Source organism: Rattus norvegicus, chromosome 19 (assembly GCF_021556685.1).
Source record: "Rattus norvegicus strain SHRSP/BbbUtx chromosome 19, alternate assembly SHRSP_T2T, whole genome shotgun sequence".
Taxonomy (NCBI): Eukaryota; Metazoa; Chordata; class Mammalia; order Rodentia; family Muridae; genus Rattus; species Rattus norvegicus.
In genome coordinates this window covers 44281073-44306979 of record NC_141552.1, presented here as the reverse complement: position 1 = coordinate 44306979, position 25907 = coordinate 44281073, and the positions used below count along the sequence as shown (strand labels likewise).

Here is a 25907-nt window from a genome sequence, read left to right as displayed (position 1 = left end):
GAGCAGGTTATACAATATTCATTGTGTCGAGTTTAACTCTTCAAACAGAACGTCTAATTGCAAGAAGGGAAAAAAGAAGCAAAATTACAGGCATTAAGACAACAAAGCAGGAGACGAATTCCCTCTGTTGATAAGTCTGCCCCTTTGCTGCTTCCTGAGCTCACTTCACACTGACAGCAGGCACAGGGGGCCTTGGCCTCGTCGGAAATTCTCATTAGCTCGTTTTTGACTAAGGCACTCTGTGGAGCCACCGAGGGGCCCAGTCCGAGGGTCTCTTCAGAGGACAAGGTTTTTGTCCCCCACAGAGAGATTCAGTTATCACCTGTCCTCCTGTCATGCACAGCCTCCGCACTGCCACTCCTGGCAACAGCATCTGCAGTAAGAAGCATCTGAAGGACCCTTTCTGTCCGCTTGTGGTAAGACTGAGGGTACAGATGGCAAAGTCCAGCAGCCAGGGCCATACCCAGGGTGGCTGACAGGCAAATCAGGCAGGATTCCCAGCTGATCACCAGCTAATCAGCTGATCAGTTCTAAGTTGCATCACCAAAGAGGCACTGGCTCCCTCTAGCTTCACTTCCAGCCTTAGGTCAGTCTTGCTAAGGTTTCCCACACCACCGTCTGCAGTGCCTGTTCCACAGTGTGTTTCCTGTGCGGTGTCTCACATAAAGAGCTGTCAGAGGCCCTTGAAGAATCTGACTGGCTCCCAGATGTGCCCGAAGTCAGAAGTCAGGGCTTGGAGTGGCTGACTCAGCTCTACTCACACTCAGACCTGACCTGCTGAGGCATGAGAATGTGAGCAGTGTACGGAGCAGGGCCCATCGCAGGCCTATTAGAGACTATCTTCTTGTCCTACAAAAGAAAAATATCATCAAAGGAGTGGATCTTCACCCAAGTGAGTTTGCAACTCACTTGTATTCCACAGAGAATCCCATGCAGCCGTTGAAAAGCTAGCCTCTTGCTTGCTTTAGAATACTCAGATTAAAGAACTAAATAGATAAGATCTGTTACTGGCAGGGATGGGTAGCTAATGGAAACCCCCACTAGAGCAGGGCTACTTGCATGAACAAATTTGGGGTCTTCTGAGAGGCTCCCAAACCCAAACAAAGAGTTCTCTCATTCCTGGTGAGAACATTGACGATCTCTGTTTATGGTAGGCCATAGCAGTTAGGAACATTTATTCTTACTGTAGGTTCCAATAACTTTAAGTGAAAATACTATACCATGTTTTATTTGGTGTTCCTTCTGCAGCCTCAAAGGGAGAGTAAATCTTCGGGGTGTATGTTTTATACTGCTCATTGATCTTGGTACCACACAGTGCTTTCAGGCTAGTTTTATAAAGGTGGGGGGAAGAGGATTACTAAGAAAAGCTAAGTGGGAAAACAAATCACTAAAACCATCAATTTTCTACAATTTCCAATAACTTCAGAGACACTGCATAGACTGGAAAGGCTGGTATTGATTAGGAACAAGGACACTGTGCATCATACACTTGCTTTCTCTCTGGCTTCGGCTGCTCATCCATTAGCTCTTTCCCATCTGGACACTTCCCACTCTGGGGCTATAATACCAAGTCTCACCTCCCCTATGCACACTCTTACCTATTCGCCCTTATCCAAGGACAGGCAGGTTTTCAAAGAATCAAAGCTCAGACCATTCTGAGTCCTAAAGGTGGGGAAGGGAATTAAAAGGGTGAAAGGAGACATAGAGACTTTAAAATGAAAATCTATCTTTTCTCTTGCCTCTATGTGTTTTGATAAATCAGATTTTCCTGGAAAAAAATCCTGAGTTTGGACACAGATGCCAGAAAGGAGAGTTGGGGGAGGGGTGTGAGAAAGCAAAGAACACATGAGTACTGCCATTCGTTTAATACGTAATACAAAAGTATATATTGACACTTTACATTAAAAGTATATATCAGATTCTAAAAGTGTAGTTTATTTATTACACACATCTCAGGGTGCAGCTTCTCTGAGTTATTATCATACCCAGCTCTTCTAGCCAGCAGCTCTGTTTCCATGGAGATATATCACACATCTAATCATAAATCTGGCCACCATCTTCTTTTTTCTGTTAGACTCCCAAATAGCTAAGTGGTTAGCGCTGTTCAATTCAATGACACACCTCATCAGCTATTGCCTATGGTGGGTGCTGGGGATGGAAACAACACTGTCTGGGGAGCCTTTTCTGAGAGTCATAAGTGTCTCCAACTTACAGACATCCAGGGATGGTTGTAAGATTGGGTTGATCTCTCTACTGAGTTTCTGGCATTGCTACTGACGGTAGATGTGTGTGAAGATGACTAAGACTCTTTGTGTCTCATGATAACTTTGTCACCATAATGCTGGAAAAAGCAGTGTCCAGAATGTTCATATCTGTTGTAGAAATTATTTTAATCCTGGCCTGGGGTTTCTATCCCACCTTTGGTTATTGAATTCCCAGCTAAAAGAATACACACAGCCTTTATAAATATAAAGTAACAGTAAGTCCTAAAGAGCACAATAGCTGGGCAGCTGCCTCCCCCCTCCATGTTGTTGGAATGTACTTTCCTGTCAATAACCCTGAATTATTGCTTACTCTTTACTATGCTCCATCTGCACTTCAACTGCCAGTCCTCAGGGCCATGTTTTTATGGCGTATCTAGCACATGGCCTTTTCTTTCCTCTGCCTGCCTTCTTCTTCTCCCTTCATGGTTCTCCTCCAATTCTAAGCCTGCGAAACCTAAACTCCACCTATGTCTCTTATGCCCAGGAATGGACTGTTGGCATATGTATTTACCAGAAATAACTTGGAGCAGGATCACAGGGACTGTGTGCAGACTCCAGGTCTTGGGAGTCCACACTTAGCATTATAATAGAGAGCAAAAGACAAAACCTCAGCACCCATCTTTAGCTCACGTAAGGACAAAAGCAAAGACTTCTTAGAATTTCTGTATTAACGATAAATGGGGCACTGGGAATCAATCAGAGACCTAAAGACACCTCAAAAAGACAGAGCGGGCATTTCATCCTGCATTGGCTGATGCACTCAACTATGATAACGGTAAATGGTGTAGAGTCTAATATGCTTTCAGGATGATCATATATGAGAATCACTGTTCTTCCTGTCCCAGGCGCTGCAGGAGCTGTGGCTTACCATACAGTCATGGCCAAGTCTAAGAACCACACCGCACACAACCCATCCCACAAATGGCACAGAAATGGCATCAAGAAATGCCGGACACAAAGATACAAATCTCTTAATAGGGTTGACCCCAAGATCCTGAGAAACATGCGCTTTGCCGAGAAGCACAACAAGAAAGGCCTGAAGAAGATGGAGGCCAACAATACAAAGGCCGTGAGTGCATGTGCAGAGGCCACCAAGGTCCTCGTGAAGCCTCAGGCCATCAAGTCCAAGATGCCAAGGCGTCCCAGCCACAAACTCAGCCGTCCGGCTTTCATTGCTCACCCCAAGTTTGGGAAGAGGATTTGAAGCTACATAGCCAAGGGTCATAGGCTCTGCCAACCAAAGCGCAAGGTTCTAACCAAGGCAGAGGCCAAGGCTTCAGCTAAGGCCCAGGCTTCAGCTCCAGCCCAGGCTCCCAAGGGTGCCCGGGCCCCTGTGAAGGCCCCATAGAAAAGGCTCCTGCCAGTGTGAAGACAGATGGACCGCTGTGACACACTCACCTACACACTATTTGCAGATGACCAAAGTCTTATGCTGTTTTTAAAAATAAACTTGAGACGAGATCTAAATAAATAAATACATAAATAAATGAGAGTCACTAAGAATTGTCAATATTCAAACCATCAGCACAGTAATTAAGTCCCTGACAAGACACTAAAGTACCTATTTCTCCAAACTCTTTAAAGAAGAGTCTCTTGCCTTTCTAAACTTGTGCATTCTTAGTAACCACTGTGCAGGAAACATAAGGACCACTGTACCATTGCTTATCATGACCTTCACCGTCAGGTCCTAGGAATCTGACTGAGCAGTAAAGGAAAAGGAACACACACATCAACACATGGACAGAAAAGCTGATGTCAGGTGGGCTTTGCTCCCTCTGATCGCCACCAGTGTCAGAACTTGTATCATGAACAAGCACAGAGTGCGAACTTTGCAAGTCTGTGTAAGGGCCAGAGAGGAGGAAGATGTGCTTGCTGGGGTTTGCATGCACTGGTCAGTCGTGCACAGCGTTTGCACTTGCACAACACTACTAACAGTCACTGTCCATCAGAGGAAGGTTTTCCACTCCTCAGAACTTCAGCCCGGGAAGGCTTTGCCATCGCATAGGTGTGAGGAATTACTAATCCTCGTCATGGCTGTGCCTGTAGAACCCAACCAACTCCATTTTTGATTCCAGGAAGAAAACCATAAAGTCTACTTGAGCAAGCATCCTATGGCAACCCCCTCTTAGCAACAGCCAGTCAGGCTACAACAGCAGGGTCACGGTACATAGAGATAGCGAAAGACGTCCTGCAGAGGACAGGTGGCCCAGCCATCCTATTTGTCAGGTGGTTTTACCCTCATGTTTGGTTACTGAAGATTACACCAGAAATGCAGTTCTAAAAATACCAATTTGCCAAAACAAATCTGAGATTCCACCTCATACCAATCAGAATGGCTAAGATCAAAAGCTCAGGTGACAACAGATACTGATAAGGATGTGGAGAAAGAGGAACACTCCTCCGTTGTTGCTGGGATTGCAAGCTGGTACAACCACCTGGAAATCAGTTTGGTGGTTTCTCAGTAAACTGGACCTGAGGACCCAGCTATACACTCCTGGGCATAGACCCAAAAGATGTTCCAACATATAACAAGGACACATGCTCCACTATGTTCATTGTGGCCTTATTTAAAATAGTCAGAATCTGGAAAGAACCAAGATATCCTTAAACAGAGAAATGGATACTGAAAATGTGTTGGGGTTGGGGATTTAGCTCAGTGGTAGAGTGCTTGCCTAGCAAGCGCAAAGCCCTAGGTTTGGTTCTCAGCTCCGGAAAGAAAAAAAAAAGATAAAATAAAAATATCTAAAAAACAAAACAGAATGGATAATATTATGTGCAGTGCAAAACAATTTAAAAAAAAGAAAATGTGGTACACAATGGAATTCTATTCAGCTATTAAAAACAATGACTTCATGAAATTCTTAAGTAAATGGATTGAACTTGAAAATATCATCCTGAGTGAGGTAACCCAATCAGAAAAGAACACACATGGTATGTACTCACTGATGAGTGGATATTAGCCCCAAAGCTTGGAACACCCAAGATACAGTTCAAAAATCATATGAAGCTCAAGAAGAAGGAAGACCAAAGTGTGGATGCTTCAGACCTTCTTAGAAGGGGAACAAAACTACTCACAGGAGGAAATAGAGAGACAAAGTGTGGAGCAGAGACTGAAAGATCACCCAGAGACTGCCCCACATGGGTATCTATCCCATATACAGACACCAAACTCAGACAATATTGTGGATGCCAAGAAGTGAATGCTGACAGAAGACTGATGTAGCTGTCTCCTGAGAGGCTCTGCCAGAGTCTGACAAATACAGAGGTGGATGCTCACAGCCAACCACTGAACTAAGAACGGGGTCCCCAATGGAGGAGTTAGAGAAAGGACTGAAAGAGCTGAAGGAGTTTGCAACCCCATAAGAAGAACAACAATATCAACCAACCAGACCCCCCAGAGCTCCCAGGGATGAAACCACCATCCCAAGAGAACACAGGAATGGACCTATGGCTCCAGCCATATACGTAGTAGAGGATGGCCTTGTTGGGCGTCAATGGAAGGAGAGGCCCTTGGTCCTGTGAAGACTTAATGTCCCAGTGTAGGGAAATGTTAGGGTGTGGAGGTGAGAGGGAGTGGGTGGGTGAGGGAGCACCCTCATAGAAGCAGGGAGGAGAGGGGATAGCAGGTTTCTGGAGGGGAAACCAGGAAATGGATAACATTTAAAATGTAAATAAAATGCAATTAAAAAACAATAAGTTGCTAACACATATGGAAATTTCCCAATTTTGCTGTAACCATAATACAAAATAAATACCTCCCACCTCCAAACTTGAGGCTCTCACTTCTGACCCACTGTGATGGTGAAAGTCCTTGCTCACAAGCTTGTAATAAAAACCCTTGTGTGTTTGCACAGGAATTGGCTCCTCCATGGTCTTTGGGGTCCCTGTGACTTGGGCATAACATGCCCACATCTCCCAATATACATTCCCATGGATCTCAGGCACTAGGGTCCTCGACATGGCTGTGCCCACATCTAACAATGTACATTCACTTAAGAATCCTCTGATCTCCACAATTCCCTCTGCCAAAAACTGGTTCTAAAATTGGAAGAAAAGTAGAACCCTGAAAATCAGATTTAAAAAATAAAGCCCTAGGGCTTTCTGCTGTAATATTAACACTGTTTCCCTGGTGACAGTAGTGACTTTGGCGTCTCCCTTGAGTAGAGACCAAATCGCTGCCCTTCTACCATTTGACTTCCCGCTGGCATCTAGTTAATGTTGTTGGGCAAATGGAAAGTTACTGGGCACCCTTTCAAATGTGAGGGCCCACGGCCACAGGAATGGGGCAATGGGTGGCAGTGGGTGGGCAAGAGCACACTGCAGAGAGAGTACTGTCTGGATTCAAGTTTCACTCGGCCGTTCTTGACAGGTGTACCAGACAATCATCTTTTCCTTACTTGAGTACATGTATGTGTGTGAGGATGATACATACATGAGTGCGTAATGCATATATGAATTCAGGTGCCTGCTGAGGTCTGAGGTGTCAGATCCCCTGGAATCAGAGTTACAAGTGGTTGTGGGCACTAGAACCAATCCCCAGTCCTCTGCAAGAGCAGTTGACTCAACTGCCCAGCCATCTCCCCAGTCCTGATGAGTGAAAAGTTTTCTCCACTGAAGAAATAAGCTAATTCAGCTGAAAATGACCAGAAAAGGTCATAGGCAGAGGATGGCTTGGGAGTTTTTTTATAGACTGTAGGTGAAGGTGTAGGTGAAGACTTGTGTATGCACCATGCTGGGTGTATGTAGAGGGGTGGGGAAGTGGGGGTGAGGCATGGAGGAGGTGGGGCTTGGATTGATGGTGACTTCAAGTGGTTGGGGGTTGGGACAGCTTCAGAAATGCGGGACTGGGCTTTTCTGTTCGGAGGCTTTCTCAGTAGGCCAGATTGGAGAAAGGAGGGATGGAATTTATGGGACCATGGGCGTAAGCTGGGAAGAACAATTCATCTGCAAAATGGGGCCAGTAAGGGCAGATTTTGAGGGGCAGAGTCAAACTAGGGGTGTTACACAGGAGAGAAGTATGGTTCTCGGCACAGAGCAGCAGGCTCCCTCCGCTGGTCAACTGCATGGCTGGCAGGCGGTGCTTGCTCAGACAATGTCGGTAGACAATTTTTGGGCCTTGCATGACATTCTTTTGTTCCAACGTTTCCTTCTCACAGAAACTTGAGGAAAGCAGCATCCTAGTCCGAACACAGAGTAAATGCCTGACCTCTTGTATGTTTAGGTATTTCCCACAGGCCCACTGCATGCTGGCGTTATTGTGGTGTCTACAGATGCAGAAATGAGTAGACCTCGACTTGTCTCTAAACACCCAGTCTAGGAAGAAAAAAAGCCCTTGTGTGACCAACTTTGAAACTCAGGGAGGATGAGCAGTGTTGGGGGAACAGTTAGTTACCCTAGCAGCTGCAGTGGTGTGAACACCCCACTCCTCCACTCTTCTGTTTGCTGACATCTAACTCCAGTGCACTGTAGTAAGAGGCGGAGCCAGGAAGGAGTAAGTGGGCCACCAGGGTTTCACGCCCTTAGGAGAGGTCTGAGAAAATAAGCGTATTCCTTCTTCCATGGAAAGATGTGTAGAACACACCATCTGGCCCTCACCAGATACAGAAGTGATCTAAACTTGATCTTGGATTTCCCAGCCTCCAGAACTCTGAGAAAGGCAGGTGTGTTATTTATAAATTACTCAGAACAAGGCATCACGCTGCAGAAGCCCGAGTGGATGGTAGCACTTGCCTACCAAGAAACACAGGAAGGTTTCCCCCAGGAGCTATTGGGAATGCACCTTGGAAGTCACGTAGGGCCTTTAAGGAACAGTCTAGTTAGAGGGTTGTCAGAGCAAAGGCATGACACATAATGTTGATCATACCTAAGGGGGAGGGACAGCACCCCGAAGTGTCCTGGGGGGGTTCTGTAGGCAGGCCTCTTTCATCTACTCTTTCCAAATTATGACAAAGTTACAGATTTTAACTACTGAATCTTACTAAAGAGTTTGTTTCATTAGTGCACCCATTAGAACACAAATGCACACATAAAGCACACAGCCCTTAGCCTTGGGAATCACTAGGGAAAGGCAATGGGCCGCACTATGTCACCCTGTTGGCTACCCAGGCTGGCATCTGACACAGCAGAGTATACATCTCCCAGTATGTGAGGCAGCATCCAAGGGGGTGGGAGCTCCACACCTAAGTGTGGTGTTGCCTTTAAAGTCTCGCTCTCAGGGTGTCTGTAAGGAAGCAGACCTGGTTATGCTTAAATTGGAATGTAACATTTGCCTGACTTGTCAAATGAGCTATGGCACGTTAAAGATGGGCCAGGTGAGCAGGCTTTGCTCTGGGCCAGCCTTCTGAGCCTGTAATCTTTGCTCTGCTTTTAGGAGTGAGTGTCTTGGTGGGAAAAGCTTAGGAGCTGTGCTGATGAACAGGAGAAAAAGGGGGTTTTGGGGTGAGAACAGGAAAAGAGGGTTGGCCACTACTGGTACTCTGTTAACTACATCTGTGGCTGAGCCTGAGCAAACTCCAACCAACAGCAAGTGAGGGGGCTGTGTGGTGGCACTCACCTTTAACCTAGCACCCTGGAGACAGAGGCAGGAGGTCCTCTGTGAGTCCAAGGCCATGGTAGTTTACATAGTGAGTTCTAGGCCAGCTACGCAATAAAAACAAAAACAAAACAAACAAAACAAAACACCCCAACAGATTACTCTGGTTTATAACTCCCAAGGGGACAGATGGAAGGAAGGCATGGCTGCAAGAGATTAAGGCTAGACTGGCGATCAGGAAACAGAAGAATAGGAAGTCAGGCCAGGCTATAAAACCTCAGGAGCTTGTCACCAGTGACATACTTCCTCAGTAAGGCCACACCTCCTAAAGATTTCACAAGATCAAACTGCGCCACCAACTGGGGGCCACGTGTTCAAACACTGGAGCCCGTGGAGGACATGGCTGGTTCAAACCTCCACTGAGGTGCTACGGGTGTGTTTGCTCATAGACGTTTCAGAAAGACAACTAATGGGAAGGTCCCACGCCAGGAGAACTTTTAGTTAGGAGGTTGGCATTGTTTGTTTTAGGCATCTTCGTTTCTTTGTTTCGAAAGAAGGTCGGTCTGTTTCAAAAGCAGGTCAGCAAGGAAAAGGTGAATTCCCAGCGAGACACTCTCATTCCTCATTCTCCTCCCCAGTCTCGGCTGCAAAGAGCCTTCTGCGTGATGCCTTGAGTTCCATCTCCAGCACTGGATAATCTGCCATGGAGGCAAGAGCATCAGAAGTTCAAGGTCATCTTTAGTTACATAGTGATGTTGAGGCCAACTTATCTAAAATATATATTGTGTGGGTTTTATAACAGAAAATAGGGTGAAGAGAGAAGGAGGAGGAGAAGGAGGAGAATGTAGAGAGACTATCTTGTGGATATATGGATGTATGACCTGTCAATTAAAATGCCTGTGGCCTATGGTTTATGTTGAGGTTGGTATTATAATGCTAGATTCTGTACCTGAAGGTCTAGGCCTATGAGTGAATCCTCACTGTTACAAGCTTTTGTTGTGCAAACCTTGTTCCTTGATTTAAAACTATGGTGTAGATAAAAATGGCTACAGTCAACTACTGGAGCATTTAGAGGTAGGTGGGTTTTGAGTTACCTGATTGCGGGTGGAGAAGAAGAAGAAGAAGAGAGAAGAGATCAGGAAGAGAAGGAGAAAGAGAGAAGAGGAGGAAGTGGAGGAGGAGGGGAAGCACCCGTAGCTTCACAGATCCAGGGGAACACTGAGACATTGTGCTACCCACAAGCACAGAGTTCTCCCAAGGTGTGTGTTGTCTCCCAGTTTTGTAGCACAGTTCTAAGTGCCCTCACCCCGGGGGGCTCAGATCAATTCAGTATATTGAGTTAATAAAACCTGTTTGCTGCAACAAATGTTGAAAGTACAAGTGCCCCCCCCCCAGAACCCCCATCAGGTCCCTGGAGGCAGCTGCAGCTGCTCGGGGCAGGTGCAGTTTGCTTGTTTTATGGGGGACAGGAACCGGCATCAGCAAGCTACAAGTAGAAATAGAGCACTTTAAAATGACGCTGGGAACCAGGCATGTGAGCAACCAGCAAGCCGTAGCTGGGCCAGTTCTCTGGCAGCATCTGGCCTCCAGTAAGGTGCTTGCGCTGGTGACCCAGGTTGCATGTGGTAGAGGGTGGCAGAGACACTGTGTGTCTGTCGAGGCACTAAGGGTGATTCACTCCTGACCCACAGCATGATATATGACTTGGTGATTGGTGGACCACAGAAACAAAACCAGGGACTCAGACTGAGTTTCTGGTAGGCAATTCCCTGGACTACCCCAATACCAGGGGAGAGCAGATTAGACACTGAAGAACGGGAGTCTAGGTGCACAGAACTGGAGGGTGTCATTTTATTTCCCTTAGGATAACTTCACTCCTTTAATATAGGAATGTTCAATAGCCATTAGGAGCGTGTGTGCAGCCATGTTATTCCTCCTCAGTAAATACAGGTATCTACTGAAGATTGTGAGATGATGTCATACAGCTGAGGCAGGTACGAGACAGAACGAGGCCTGTCATCGGACAAGAAGGGAGGATGGGCGGGAGAGAAGTTTGAGGGAAGAGGAGGAGAGGAGGGGAGACTGGAGGAGAAGCCGTGGAGAGAGAACATGGAGGCTGACGTTAAGATTCCACTCTGTGCATTTACAGGTTGTTATGAATGTTCTTAAGGGATGGATGTGTATAGGACTTTGTGTGTTTAGGTGGGCAACTATATCTTATCAGTTGGATCAGAGGTTATTGGGTTGTGTGTTCTTTCTCATGGGGATTTGACTTTGGGAGAGTGTGGCGGCAGAGACACTGGCCGCCACGGAGTTGGCCTGTGTATTTCTTGTAAGATATCTAGCAGATATCTTGGGGCACAGTGGTGCCGGACCTAGAGGGGTAAAAGAAGACCATTTGTATAATTTTACGACAACAGAAGATCACACACACAGGATTACCCCCAAACCCAAACCCAAACCAGACCGAAGAATTCATTTTGACAAAAGAGCCTCTTCTTAGATTGTTTAGACTCAATTGGGAGGTTTTCATCTTCAGTTCTTCAACTGATTACCAGCCCCTGGCCGCACCCTGTCAGCTAAATCGTTAAAGCATTCACAAGCAAGGTGTGGTAGGTTACATGTGTTATTCCAGAACTCAGAGGCATCAACCCCCAGGACCCACAGAATGGAAGGAGACTCCAACACGAGCCAATCTCCACACAGGGGCGATGGCATATGTCCTCACCTTCACACACGCACGCACGCACGCACGCACGCACGCACGCATGCACACACGCACACCACTTGCACAATGTAATAAAATCGTATCTCATTTTGAGTACGGGCAATACTTATGCAGTACTGTGTAAGTGCTCTGTGAAGTAATTCCACACAGCCTGAGAAGCAGGTGACTGGTCTGAGGCGTTAGCCTCAGCCGCCCTGCACATGTGGGGCTCTTTCATAGTCATAAAGCCCCGGGAGGTACATGCTGACATTACAGTGCCCAGTTTGTTTTTAAGAATGTGTGTATACATCTGTGTACACACTCGTGTGTGTACAGCTGCACATGTGTGAATGTGTGCTCGTGTGTGCAGGTGTGTGTGTGTGAGTGTGTGTGTGAGTGTGTGTGAGTGTGAGTGTGTGAGTGTGAGTGTGTGTGAGTATATGTGCATGTGTGTGAGTGTGTGTGTGTGTGTGTGTGTGTGTGTGTGTGTTTGTGTAGGTGAGATATAAGTTCAGGTTGTCATTCATCAGGCAGACACTGCCCACCTTGTTTAGACAGAGCCACTGATTCAGACAGGGTGTCTGACCAGGGAGCCCTAGGATCTGCTTGTCTTTGCCTCCCCGGGACTGGGATGACACGGGGGTGGGGTGGGCTACCATGTCCGTTTTTTAATGTGGGCCTGGAGATTAAACTCAGGTCTTCTTTCTCACACAGTAGGCACTTTACAGGCTGAGCTATCTCCCCAGCCCTTCTTTTGAGCTAGTACACGGCTGTTGCACTGGCTGGCCCAAACGCCTGGGCTCAGCGATCTCCTGCCTTAGCCTCCCAGGAGGTGAAGACCACCCCACACATCTCATTCTTCCCACTTTTAGAGAATATGGCCCTGAGACTGGGGCCAGGAAAGTGTCTGTCTGTCTGTCTGCCTCCTTCACTCTGGCTTTCCGTCTCTGGGACCGACTCTTTTATACTTTTTTCAGGGCTCAGGTGCGATTCTTCGGCACCAGGAGGAACCCCCGACGACTGTGGGTCGTGCGCAGGGAAGGCCGCAGGGGCCCAGCACTTACTCTAAAGTGGCCATAGAAGAAGTCTGTAAGAGGGGGAAAGGTAAGCGTGCCAGTTACTGAGGGGCACACTGCTCTCTCTTACGGGAATCTAATATCCTCCACAGGCTGGGCAGGGGCTTTCCTTATGAACAAAAGTGTCCTCTTCAGGGTGCTGTCAGAGTGAGTGACAGTATCTGCCTCTTCTAAACAAGTCATCAGTTTAGAATGGCCAGGAGTCAAGACAAAGGTGCCCGCTGTCTGGTGACAGCCACTGCTGCGTGCCTGCAGCAGAAAGCCCACGGAGTCACGACTGCTTTGGACAGACGCTGCAACGGAACCCAACCACCAAGTGTCATAGTGTCATGGCCACTCAGGCCCATCACTGTTTTCAAACTCAACCACCAAGTGTCATGGCCACTCAGGCCCATCACTGTTTTCAAACTCAACCACCAAGTGTCATAGTGTCATGGCCACTCAGGCCCATCACTGTTTTCAAACTCAACTACCAAGTGTCATAGTGTCATGGCCACTCAGGCCCATCACTGTTTTCAAACTCAACCACCAAGTGTCATGGGTCACTCAGGCCCATCACTGTTTTCAAAACTAAAAGAGTAAAGCTACCTCTTCCCTTAGGCATGAGTAGTCCAATAGTGGGGAAAACTGAACACCTATTTCATGCCAAAATAAACTTCATTTGGATAAAAAGGTACATAAAGGGATGGAGAGGTGCTCAGTGGTTAAGAACAACTGCCGTGTTGGGCAGGAGTTCCATTGCCAACACTCATGCCAGGCAGTGTAAGACAACACGCAAGTCCAGCTCCAGGGACCTGCTGACCTCTCTGGACTCCATGGACACCTGCATATAAGTGGCATGTAGTCTCCCCCTCCCCCTCCCCCCTTCTCTCTCTCTCTCTCTCTCTCTCTCTCTCTCTCTCTCTCTCACACACACACACACACACACACACACACACACACACACACACACACACCTGGACATACATAGCATATAGTCACACAGATAAACACACAGGTTTTTTTAAAGATAGGTTAAAATGCAATGAAAAGTCTATAATCACTGTTCTTTTTTCTTTTTAAAACATATTGAAATTAAGAATGTCCTTTTAAGCAAAACTAATTTGCCATAACAAAAGGGGAACTAAAGCAGGTTTTTCCCTCCCAGAACTACTTGGTTTTCATTTATTTATTTTTATCATTTTATTGTAATGAACCAACAAATAAAGACATCATGTTGTTCTTTAAGAAAGCACTCAAATACTTTCCTACTACCAAATTCTGAGCATCTCAGAGAACTTCTACATGGTGAGATCAGCCATTCTAAGCCTGGGAGCTTAGCTTGGGGTTTTAAATTTTATCCATTACGTTTTATGGATGTATCTACCATATTAAAAAAAAGAGAAAAAAAATTATGCCAAAGTTCAACTGAAAAACCAAGGGGAATAAAGTTTGTTATATTTAAAAATAACTGAATGCAGATGAAATCTAAGGACAAATGGTGGGCTCTGGGGAATATTTGGAATCTGTAAGGTGAGCAATGGATACAGAGTAGCTGAGGCTATGTCTGGGATGGATACAGAGTAGCTGAGGCTATGTCTGCGATGGATACAGAGTAGCTGAGGCTATGTCTGCGATGGATACAGAGTAGCTGAGGGTAGGTCTCAGAGGAGTCTTTCCGGGCATGTGATGTATAGAGACAGAGTGATTACAGTTATTATACTTAATGTAAGTATAAATATACAAAGTCTGACCTCCTCAAATGATGAAATGACACAAACAGAAAATATAATAAGCTCTGTCACTGTTTAAAGAGTGTTCTTGGGTCAACAAGATGGCTCAGCAAATCAGAGTGTTTGCTACTAAACCTGATGACCCATGTTTGACCCCTAGAACCTAAATGGTGGAAGGAAAGAATCCACTCCTTCAAGTTGTTCTCTGACCTACATACATAGGGATGCGTGGCATGTACGCGCTCCCGTGCATGCACGCGCATGCACGCACATGCACACACATTCACATAAAAGAGGCTATTTCATCTATTAGCAAATAATAAAATGTGTGATTTTTTTTTTAAAAAACTAAGATTGGTAGAACTATGGGAAAACTGCAGTACTTGTTCACAAGTGCTAGACCCATAAACCTTTCACTCTCTGGCAGTAACAAAGCTTGCTACACTAAAATGCAGTTCTCTCTGATGCATCCTAAAACATCAGCAGCAGCCCCTGAAAGCATGGAATGGAAGGGATCCAGAAGCAACAACATCATGTTCTGTGAGTTCACTTACGAGAGCTCCCTGACCTAACCAAATTGAAAGACCTGAGGTTATCAGGAGCTGTTTTGCTTTCTAGTTGGTTGGTTGGTTGGTTGGTTAGTTAGTTAGTTAGTTAGTTAGTTAGTTAGTTAGTTAGTTTATGCTGGAGATTTAATTCAAGGCCTCCTGAGTGCTGGGCATATTTTATTTTTAACTGTTTATCCACCTACAGTTGAATCCTGATACGTTGGAACAGATGGAGAAATAGTTACTATATTTAATAAGACTTTCATCTCTTACTGAAGATGCATGAATTGTTATAGTGATAAATGACCAAGTGCATATTTTACACACACACACATGGCACATGAAAATTGCTCAGGGTAAACACACTAGTTATCTGTGATAAGACATATTTGTATCTTACAGTATTGGCCAATAATCTTTTGTAACAATCTCAGTTGTGTTCTCTTTCCTAATAATGATTACTGTCAGTACAGACATTAGACATTGTGTGCTTTTCATGATACAAAAACTGCATGTTTCTTTTTAGTCAAATCATTGTTTCCTGGGACTTAAGCATACTGTAATTCAGGGAGTACCTTCCTGGGGCAAACACACTGGGTACTTTACCCTAGAACTCACACTCCTGTGACAGTAACACACAAACCTGGAATCTTAGTTCCTGGCAAGCAGGAAGACCTGCTAGTATGGATGTAGTGGGGACCAGGGTGGTTGGGCAGGGTTTGTGTGTGCCTAGGCCACATATCTTCACAGGCCTGGGTCCTGGCACCAGGGGGAAAGGTAGCTGAGCAGGAAGCTAGAGTCAGGGTGGCACAAGTCCAGCTTGAAAGGGCAGCTAGAATTCTCATCCTGGGCTTTCTTGAGACCTGACAAACATTGGCCACAGTTCCTGTCCCGAAGAAGATGCAGTGAGATCTTCAGACATGCTGGCCTGAATCCTAGGCTCCCTTTGCCTCTGCGATAATTTTAGTGCTGGTCCCAAGGTCGGTGTCAAAAATACAAGTCTGGTTATGGAAAGTGTTTATTTTTTTTAATTCAGTTTCCATAGAGACTGTCAAAAATTGCCAATGCCAACTATATTGCAAGTTGTCATGGCGGGGTATTGGGAAAAGTTTTCAATTAGCAATAATCGCACCTCAGATAAACCTCATTGGCTACAATACTGCCACTGCACAAAGCTGTGTTTATTTTTGTTAATGATTTATTTTTACTTTTTAGAGATTTATTTATTTATTTATTTATTTATTTATTTATTTATTTAATATAAGTACACTGTACCTGTCCTCAGACACACCAGAAAAGGACATCAGATCCTATTACAGATGGTTGTGAGCCACCATGTGGTTGCTGGGATTTGACCTCTAAGGACCTCTGGAAGAGCAGTCAATGCTCTTAACCACTGAGCCATCTCTCCAGCCCCCAAAGTGTTCATTTCTAAACACTACGAACTTTTTTTCTAAACCCCAAGGTAATCTCCCAGGCTTAGAATGGCTGATCTTACCATGTAGAAGTTCTCTGAGATGCACAGAATTTGGTAGTAGGAAAGTATTTGAGTGCTTTCTTAAAGAGCCATGTGATGTCTTTATTTGTTGGTTCATTACAATAAAGTGATAAAAATAGATAAATTAAGACCTAGTAGTTCTGAGAGAGAAAAACCTGCTTCAGTTCCCCTTCTGTTATGGCAAATTAGTTTTGCTTAAAGGACATTCTTAATTTCAATATGTTTTAAAAGAAAAAAGAAGAGTGTTTATAGATTTTTTTACCGCATTTTAACCTATCTTTAAAAAAAATCTCTGTGTGTATCTATGTCTGAGTGACTATACACCATGTGTGCTCAGATGTATGTGTATGTATGTGTGTGTTGTGTGTGCAGGTGTGTGTGTGTGTGTGTGTGTGTGTGTGTGTGTGTGATTATACACCATGTGTATGTGTAGGTGTGTGCTTATTGTCCCTGTTTTTGTTAATGTATATGTGCACATGTGTGCATACAGGTACATAGATGGGAACTGAAGGTCAATATGAAGAGTTTTTCCTAATTGCTCCCCACCTTTCTTTTTGAGACCTGTGTCTGACTCTTCCCCAAAGCCCCCAGACTGTCTAGAATTGGTCTGTGTTTCCCGGTTCTGTTACAGTTTCCTCTGAGGTTGAAGCATTCCATCCTGCAGGAAGCTCCTTAAACAGGAATGTAAACAACTCAAAATAGGTTAGGAAGTCCCTGAAACTGACCAAAGTAGGCAGTAAATGTTGAGAGTCCCTCTCAGAGGAGAGGAAGCCGAGTTGCAAAGATGACTCTCAGAAGAAAAGACAGAAAGAAGACTTGAGACCAGACCATCTGCTGGGAGAGGTTTAGACCAACCCAGGCACCTGGAAAGGACACACTCCAGCCTGTTGGGCTGCCTGCAGGCTGCGGAGTGTGCTATGGTTCCCATGTTTGTGAGCTGTCGCCCATGCTGGGCTGGGCCTTGGTGATGCAGCTGTCTTTGAGCCACAGCTGTCCTGTCTGTCATGGGTTCCTGTCTGGGGTGATCAGATGTGTGTGTTGAGTCTTCACAGTGAAAGTTTGTCACACAACACTCCCAACATTACTAGCTCTACATTTGCAGGGGTTCTAGAATATTTATCACAATCTTAGGCATTTAAAGATACATTTTTAACCCTTTTGTATCCCCATGCTCAGGCACTGCTAACGTCTGGTTATTATTTGTAACTGAAGGCAGTACCCTCTTTAACAGTAGGTTAAAAGGCAAAAGAATACATCCTAAAAAAAAAAAAAAAACCTTAGTGATGTTAGTTATGACAGCGGAGATGAAGAAAATGGTGGGCTTTTCCTCTCTGTTGGTGACACAGATATAGACCAGACTAAAAGTGGATAAAGGTAGGTTTCTTAGCAGGCAGCTCTCGAGTGGGTTTACTGACCTCACAGGGGAAGGTCAGTGACATCACACATCCATGCTAACTCAAGGGGTTTTACGGATCTCAGGTACAGGGTGATGATGCATGAGCTACCAGTTGGGATTGTGCCCACATAAAGTAAAGAATGCTGAGTGCTAGGGTGGGCTCTCATGAGTGAGTTGCAGGACATTTAGAGTCAGGGAAAGATGTCGCGTTAGCCGGGAGTTTGTCTGTGGAGGCGAGATTGGTGGAAGGAGGGCAGACGAGGTTTCCCAGCTTGTGCAGGGGACCAGCAGGGGTTCTGGTCTAACAAAGCAATCCAGATGATGTACACACACAGAAGGGAGGAACATGAGCACCCAAACTCTTTTTTCCCCCCATTTACTTATTTTATGTAAGTACACTGTAGCTGTCTCAAGACATACCAGAAGAGGGCATCGGATCCCATTACAGATGGCTGTGAGCCACCATGTGGTTGCTGGGAATTGAACTCAGGACCTCTGGAAGATCAGTCAGTGCTCTTAACCACTGAGCCATCTCTCCAGCCCCTCCCAAACTCTTCTTAAGTGTCTTTCAGACAGTGCCTTTTCCTAGTTGTCTTATTCTCTACAAGGCTCTATCAGTCAAAACCTCTATTCCCCAAGGGTGGTGGCTGCACCTTCCTAGGAATTATCGGATAGTGTCTAGTGGGATGAAGGAGAAGTTTCAGGGAAGGCACCCAAAGCACTGGCCCTGTTCTTTTCACAAGAGCAACCAGAGAATGTTCCCAGAGCCCTTGTTGGTAGCAGCATGGTATTCATTCAAAACACAGATCAAAGAGCTTCCAAGAGACGAGAGATGATACTCCTAGGCCTAGCCCACTTCCCCACTTTAGACCCAGAGGATCTGCTTCCATGAACTTAGAAAACCATATACTCACCTAGACACACACTGTTCTTGGGCGGGGTGGGGCAGCTCCCAGGCAGAGTTGCATAGCCACACCCTATAAAGCCTGTCCTTTCTTTCCCAGGCTCTTCCCTAACAGGAAGTACAGCAGTGGTTGCCATTAATCCTTAATACCAATAGGAACCATTCTTCAGTGTCTCAATCCAACCTAAGTCCCATGACTTTCCTCTAAAAGCACATTGAGACCCTAAGCCTCTAACTGTGGCTGTGCTCATGGTTGGCAGAAGAGCTAGAAAGAGCTGGGATTGGTTTTACATGTATCTGGCGTTGTCATCTAAGTTGGCAGAGGGTAAATGTCTCCATCCTGGTTTGTCTGCCAAGGGGAGTATGTTTGAAGCCACCACATCCCAATATTCTGTGCTTCTGGAGTCAATATGGGGTAAACAGGTTACCCCTAGGACCAACAGCCAACAGCCAAGCTTAGTGCTGAAACAATTTCACGTAGAGTATTCACATATAATACCATGTATTATATTAAAACTGAAATTCACAAACTTTAGAAATCACTTGAGCTGGGCATGGTGGCTCATGCCTGTAATCCCAGCATTCTGGAGGCTGTAGTAGGCAGATGTCTAGTCAGAGGCCTGCCTGAGCTACCTGACAAAACTAACTGTCTCAAAAGAGCAAAAGCAAGATGGGTTTTTAAAACAGGCTTTTAGTCCCAGCACTCAGGAGGCAGGGAAATCTCTGATTTTGAGGCCAGCCTGCTCTACAGTGAGTGAGCTCCAGGACAGTCAAGGGTATGTAGAGAGACTGTCTCAAACAATGACAACAACAACCAAAACACAAAAACACAACCCAGGACCACCTCCAGTAATAGCAGAGAGCCTGAGGCTTAGTAGTTCCCAAAATGGAATCCCCAGGGTCAGTGCACACACCAGCAGCACCCTTCAGTGATGGAGGATGAAGGAGTAGATGCAGAGGGTGGCAGGTGGCATTGTCTCGGTCAGCTCTGACGTCTTGATGATGTCAGGGTGGTACTGAGAGGACCTCGGGTCATGAAAGTGGCACGGGTGGAGACATTTCCAGAGAGAGTGGTTCTCTCACCGCTTGGCACACAGTGTCCATTGCAGAACACTGCGGAAAGTCTTACTAAACCAAAGTGTGGCTGAGAGAACACTTGGGTGGACTCCCAATGCCAGGGTAATGTAAACACCTGAAATTGGACCTCCTGGGACCTAGGATTCAGCATCCCCTTCCTCCATCACCATCACCCCCAAACGAAGGACCTCTGAGTCTCTGTCTCACCAGGATGAAACAAATTTCAATCCTTTCTAAGACATGAGAAAGTTTTAAGAGTCAGGAAAATTCTGGGAACTTGCTGTCCACCACATTTTCTAAGCTCATGTGGCCGCTAGAAGCACTAAGGCTTTCGTGTGGAATGGACTCTGACGTCAGTAGCCCACGGCTCACTCCGGTGACACTTCGTCTCACCGGTCACTCAGGGGACATTTCTTTTGGAGATGAGGAGATTGCCTCCAGACACGGCCGATGATGCCTGACATGACTTCTGTCATCTCCACACTCGTGACCAACGAATAAACTATAACAACAATGAAACCCAGAAAGCCACTCCACAGCTCTGCTGAGAAGAACCAAAATGAAGCCACATGTACAAAAATAGCCCGATATGTCTTGTCAAAACTAAAACTAATACCATGTATTTTAGGGTATCTACATGCTGAATATGTTAGAAATAATATTTCAGATGTAACTGGTGCAAAAAAATTCTTAGCAAGATACTTTGCACTTTTTGCATAGTAATCTTTGGTATTCAGTATTTATCTCCATTTAAAAATGTTTATGTGTATGAGGGCTTTGCCTTCGTGCATGGTGTGCTGTACACTCATGAAGTCCCCACGGAGCCAGAAGAAGACGTCAGGATTCCTAGAACTGGAGCGACAGACTGCTATGAGCTGCTGCATGGGTATTGGGAACTGAACTCCAGCCCTCTGCAGGAACGGAAAATACCCCTAACCACTGAGCCATCTCTCCAGGTCCTCCATGTAGATCTTTTACTTGTAACACATCCCAGTTCAGACTAGGAGAATGTCAAGTGCTCAGGAACCACACTTAGTAGGGCGGCAGCACCAATGTGTGCCAGGGAAATCGAATAAACAGGAGAAGCTGTGGGGTCAGGTCTGACGGCAGCGGGGTTCTGTATACAGGATGTGTAGGATGCAGTAATGTGTTCTGAAGACGAAACAGCACATATAACCATACGCATGTGCACTGCTTACACGGGAGCAGGCACTTTACCAAGGTAGCTAATAAGTCACCTCACTGAAGTGTGTGTATGTGGGCTGTGGTGCACTCCCTTAATCCCAGCACTTGGGAGGCAGAGGCAGGCGGATTCTCTGTGAGTTAAAGGCCAGCCTGGTCTACAGAGTGAGTTCCAGGACAACCAGGGCTGCACAGAGAGACCTTACCATGAAAAACAAAACGAAGTTACCTCGCTGAAGCAGGAATTGAGGGCTGCAGTGCTGTAGCCTTGTTTTACAGGGGAAGCACTCATTCCTAGTCCTCCCGCATCTTCCTTAAGTTCGCAGAGCTTTCAAGCTATGGCAGCGGGGTTCCTTGAGGCAGTGCTGCTGTGTACCATCGCGTCCTCAGCTACAGAATGGAACTATACTCATATACTGAGTTCTCACCGAAGTGTAGACAATACGAAGTTGGCATGTGGTGAAGGGAAGGACACACAGGAAGGGCTCACATGTCTACGAAGGGAGTAAGGGTTGCTTGTGCTCACAGAGGTACCCTGAAGTCCCCAGGAGCTGGTAGCGTGTGACAGTGAGAGAGAGAGAGAGCAGAGTCAAGAGCACGAGAGCAGTGAGCAGGACTCCAGTCCTGGCTCCTCATGGACACGCAGCTGTGCGTCCTACAAACAAAGCATGTCTCTCTCGAATCTGTTGGAGGGCATTTCATACTAGCAGTTTGCCTGGACTTGATATATTAGCAGGACAAAATCCATTACACTGTCATCCCTCGGCCCTGACCAGAACAGTTATATTAATGCCACACACAGGAAAGGCTTGTGGTGAGTTCTGTGGTTATAAATCAGCCGGTTTGTATTCCTTGGCAAATCACTTAACTTCTCTGGGTTGCCCCGGGTATAAAATAAAATGTCTGAATTGAATAATCTCTTAGATTTCTTCTGGTGAGAGAACTATACCTGTGCTTAATGCTTTGTTTAGAGACAAAAGTAGAAAAATGAGCTGCTCTTACGACATCTTTACATGGATTCAGGTCTGGTCCGCCACTGACACCTTCCCGCAGCCCTTCTGGATGGAGAGCATCTTCAGACAGTGCAATGCAGAGGCGCTCACAGCCGCAGGCCTGCTTCCGGACACCGTGGTTCCAGGGAGCACTTCTTCATTCTGCCATGGTGAACTTCCGTCAAAACTGACCAGTGTTTTTATATGGACATTGCTGACTTGAGCACCATTGTTGTAGTGAAAATGAAAATAAATAGACATTTCTACAGATTCTGAGGAGCTCAGATTGTCTCTAAGAAAGACATTTCTACGGTTCTCTCCAAGCTCAACTCTAACTCTGCTTTCTTTTCTAGACAAAATTCTTATAATTTCTACTATTAAAAACCAGGATCATCTCTTGCTCTCTTGCTCTTACCTTCTTCCCTCTTCGTCCCCTCTCTCCCCATTCCCTTCCCCCTTTCTCTCCACATGCTCATGGCCAGTCTCTACTCTACCCCTCTACTTCTTTCTCCTCTCTCTCTCTCTCTCTCTCTCTCTCTCTCTCTCTCTCTCTCTCTCTCTGCCCTACTACCCTCTTAATTCCCCTCCCATGCCCTGAATACACTCTATTCCATACTAAAAAACAGAAAGAAACAAAAACCAAACACACATAATCATTTAGGGCTGGACTGTTTCCCTAATCCTCTTCTTCGCTCTCCCCACTAAATGATGCAGACAATGTTTTTACTAACATGGGGGTCTTTGTTTTTCCCCCTCCCTCCCTCTCTCACTCTCTTCCTTTTCATTTGGTATGCTGAGGCCCTACCTCAGACCTGCTGAGTCCTAGACAACCACTCTTCCGCTAAGCAACACCCTAGCCCACACTCACACTTCAACGGTTACTAGCTGCAAAGCAGCATGTACATACAGAGCTGGTATACAGCACTATCTACAGGCTTCCTCTAGAAGGGGACATTTCGCTTGAGGCAAGGTCAGGAACTCTGGCCAGGTATGATGACACACACACTTACTCTCTGAGCAGCGCTCTCTCTCTCTCTCTCTCTCTCTCTCTCTCTCTCACACACACACACACACACACACACACACACACACACACACAGAGAGAGAGAGAGAGAGAGAGAGAGAGAGAGAGAGAGAGAGAGAGAGAGAGAGAGAGAGCTATGAAGTTAGGCAGCAAATGCTAGCCATGTGACTTTGTCAGGTTCATACTAGACAGCCCCATTTCCCCATCTGTGAAATAGGCAAGAATTAGTTTCCCATGAGGGTGTTGTAAGGGCTGGGCACTCTAGCAGTGATTAGAAGCTGTTGTCAGAAGAAAAATTAAAACCCAGGTTGCCAGGATCTGAGATGCCTAGGATAACTTAATTAGAAGCAAAAGAAGTTGCTTCTAATCTTGGAGTCTGGATAAACAGGTGGGATGGACAGACCGGCAGGAGGGAACAGGAAAGAGGTTACCATGGTGGGAGGGTTGGCTGTTTGATGCATGCATTCGGAGATGACGTGGTATTCCCCATGCCCCTCAAATGAGTTGCTGATAGAGGAAATGGAAGTAGAAAATAAGAATCCAAACTTTGGAAACTTTTTTAAGGAGGCGAAGGAGGGGGTCAAACATGGCCAGCATTTAGAAAGCTCAAAAGAACGATGCATTCAGCGTAATGTCTGAAACGGGGACGGTGGTCGCAGTCAATGTTATAGATGGCGGAAATGTGGTCTGAGCATTCATTCTCCAGCCAAACTGTACTGCATGCCACCAAGTGCAGGCCACGTGCTGGGGCTATAAAGATGAATAGTGGGCACTTTCCGTCTCGCTAGGGCTGGCAACTGAGACGAGTGTACTGGCAGAAAATTACTAACAATGAGATAAACGACCAGCAGAGATGTGACCGCATGCTGGGACAGCAGCTTTCAAAGAGAAGATCCCGGAGTGCAGAGAGACTCTCCTGTTCCCTTTGAAAGCCCACTCAGTCACTGATGAGGAACTCCAGCGAGCCTCTCCATCTGTGGTAGTTATATATCGTCACCGTGTGCACTTGATCCTCGTGTAAGCACCTAAACTGTGGTGGATCGGCCTTACGTCTGCCATCTTTTCTCTAGACCTATCTCTAAGTCCCTGGTGAGTAGACATCATCTTACAACTGCTTAGCTCCAAGGCTTTAGCCCCATGGTGCAGTGCCAGGCTTGCTGGGAACCACACGTTAAATAATTTAGTGGAGGCCCGGGAAGATGGCTCAATGGGTAAGAGCTCTAGGAATCCAAGAACGAGGACTCCAGGTTGGATCCCCAACACCCATGGGAAGGCCAGGCACTGCAGCATGTGTCTGTGACCCCTGGGCTGTAGAGGATGGAGGGTCACTGGGAAGAAGGTGGGGAGTGACAGAAAGGAGACACTTGGCATCCTTCTTTGGATTCCATGCAGGCATGGAACAACAACAACAACAACAACAACAACAACAACAACAACAACTTAACTGGAGGTACAAGCTAACCAAGATACACGCATCTCTCTGTTCAGAAGACCATGCTCTTCATAGACTCACAACCGGAAATTCACTAAAATCGTCACCACTACCCTCACCACTGCCCTCATGACTGCCCTCACCACTGCCCTCATGACTGCCCTCACCACTGCCCTCACCACTGCCCTCATGACTGCCCTCACCACTGCCCTCATGACTGCCCTCACCACTACCCTCACCACTGCCCTCACCATTAACCTCACCACTGCCCTCACCACTGCCCTCATGACTGCCCTCACCACTGCCCTCACCACTGCCCTCACCACTGCCCTCACCACTGCCCTCACCATTAACCTCACCACTGCCCTCACCATTAACCTCACCACTGCCCTCACCACTGCCCTCACCATTAACCTCACCACTGCCCTCACCACTGCCCTCACCACTGCCCTCACCACTAACCTCACCATTAACCTCACCACTGCCCTCACCACTGCCCTCACCATTAACCTCACCACTGCCCTCACCATTAACCTCACCACTGCCCTCACCACTGCCCTCACCACTGCCCTCACCATTAACCTCACCACTGCCCTCACCACTGCCCTCACCACTGCCCTCTAAAATGTCCTGGTTAGGAAACTAAGGAAGAAAAGTTTAACTAACTTGCCTGAAGTCAGGACTAATCAGTTGAGGTCCAGGTTCCTGCAGAGCAATTCCAGGCCATCCCCCTGCCTCTGTGTGGTTCAAATGGTTACTGTGTGATCAAGGAAATAGGTTCTTCAGGGTTTATTAAAGACAGCAGCTCAGTTTCCTGCTTCTCTAACTGTGGCAAAGGTCTGGATAAAACCTGGAACCTTCTTTCACTGGGGACCTGTTATCATCCAGTGAACCAATGGTGAAACATTCCTTCCTAATGAACACATAACTTACACATAACATACAACAGTCACACATGCCTCCCTTTCCCAATCTTCCTTAGGTCATCGGACACTGCATGTGTTTTCCTTTCCTTCCCCCAAGGCTAATTTTCTCAGAGAACAATTTTAAGTGATGAGAATATTTTTCCTTGTCTCTTTGTTGAAGATCAATGCAGCATTTTTATTCATGTATCTAAATGGCATCCACTACTTTCATTCCTTTTATCCTGCAGTTTATTCCCTGAAGCAACAGTAGTCACTGTACATAGACAGTGGACTAGGACTGGGGATGTGACCAGGGGATAGAGTGGGCACTTGGCACACATGAAGCTCTGCATCCAATCTCCAGCAAAGGAAGAAAAAAGAAAAGGAAACAATAGAAAAGAAGACAGACAGTGAGGCTTCCTAACTATCTGGAGTGGGAAAAAAATACATGAGTCCATTCTCTATCTTGCTTAATGGCAGGAAATACCAAACTCTCAAATGTCAAAGTTGGTGTCAGGCTTGTATGTTTGCTTCCTTTAAAATATTTTCAATGCAGGACACATCTGCCTGAAAACCAGGTAGATTGTTTGAAGGCCTTCTCCTCTCTGTTCCCCCAGACCCAATCCCCCAGTCTCCTCCCTTGCACTATGACAGAACA

At 46.1% G+C, this 25907-nt stretch overlaps 1 protein-coding gene and 1 pseudogene across 1 annotated transcript; both read right to left on the bottom strand.

The window, feature by feature from the left end:
• Positions 1–219: 219 nt before the first annotated feature.
• Reeld1 (reeler domain containing 1) lies at positions 220–15726 on the bottom strand. The gene is given in 8 exon segments (XM_087596694.1): positions 220–515; positions 518–657; positions 1607–1662; positions 1871–1894; positions 2131–2270; positions 10344–10632; positions 12650–12872; positions 15483–15726. Coding segments are annotated over 8 exon segments (1278 nt in total). The 5' UTR covers positions 15685–15726; the 3' UTR covers positions 220–311.
• Positions 15727–15875: 149 nt separating this feature from the next.
• Positions 15876–16016, bottom strand: Rnu4-27-ps1 (RNA, U4 small nuclear 27, pseudogene 1; annotated as a pseudogene).
• Between the last annotated feature and the right edge of the window lie 9891 nt (positions 16017–25907).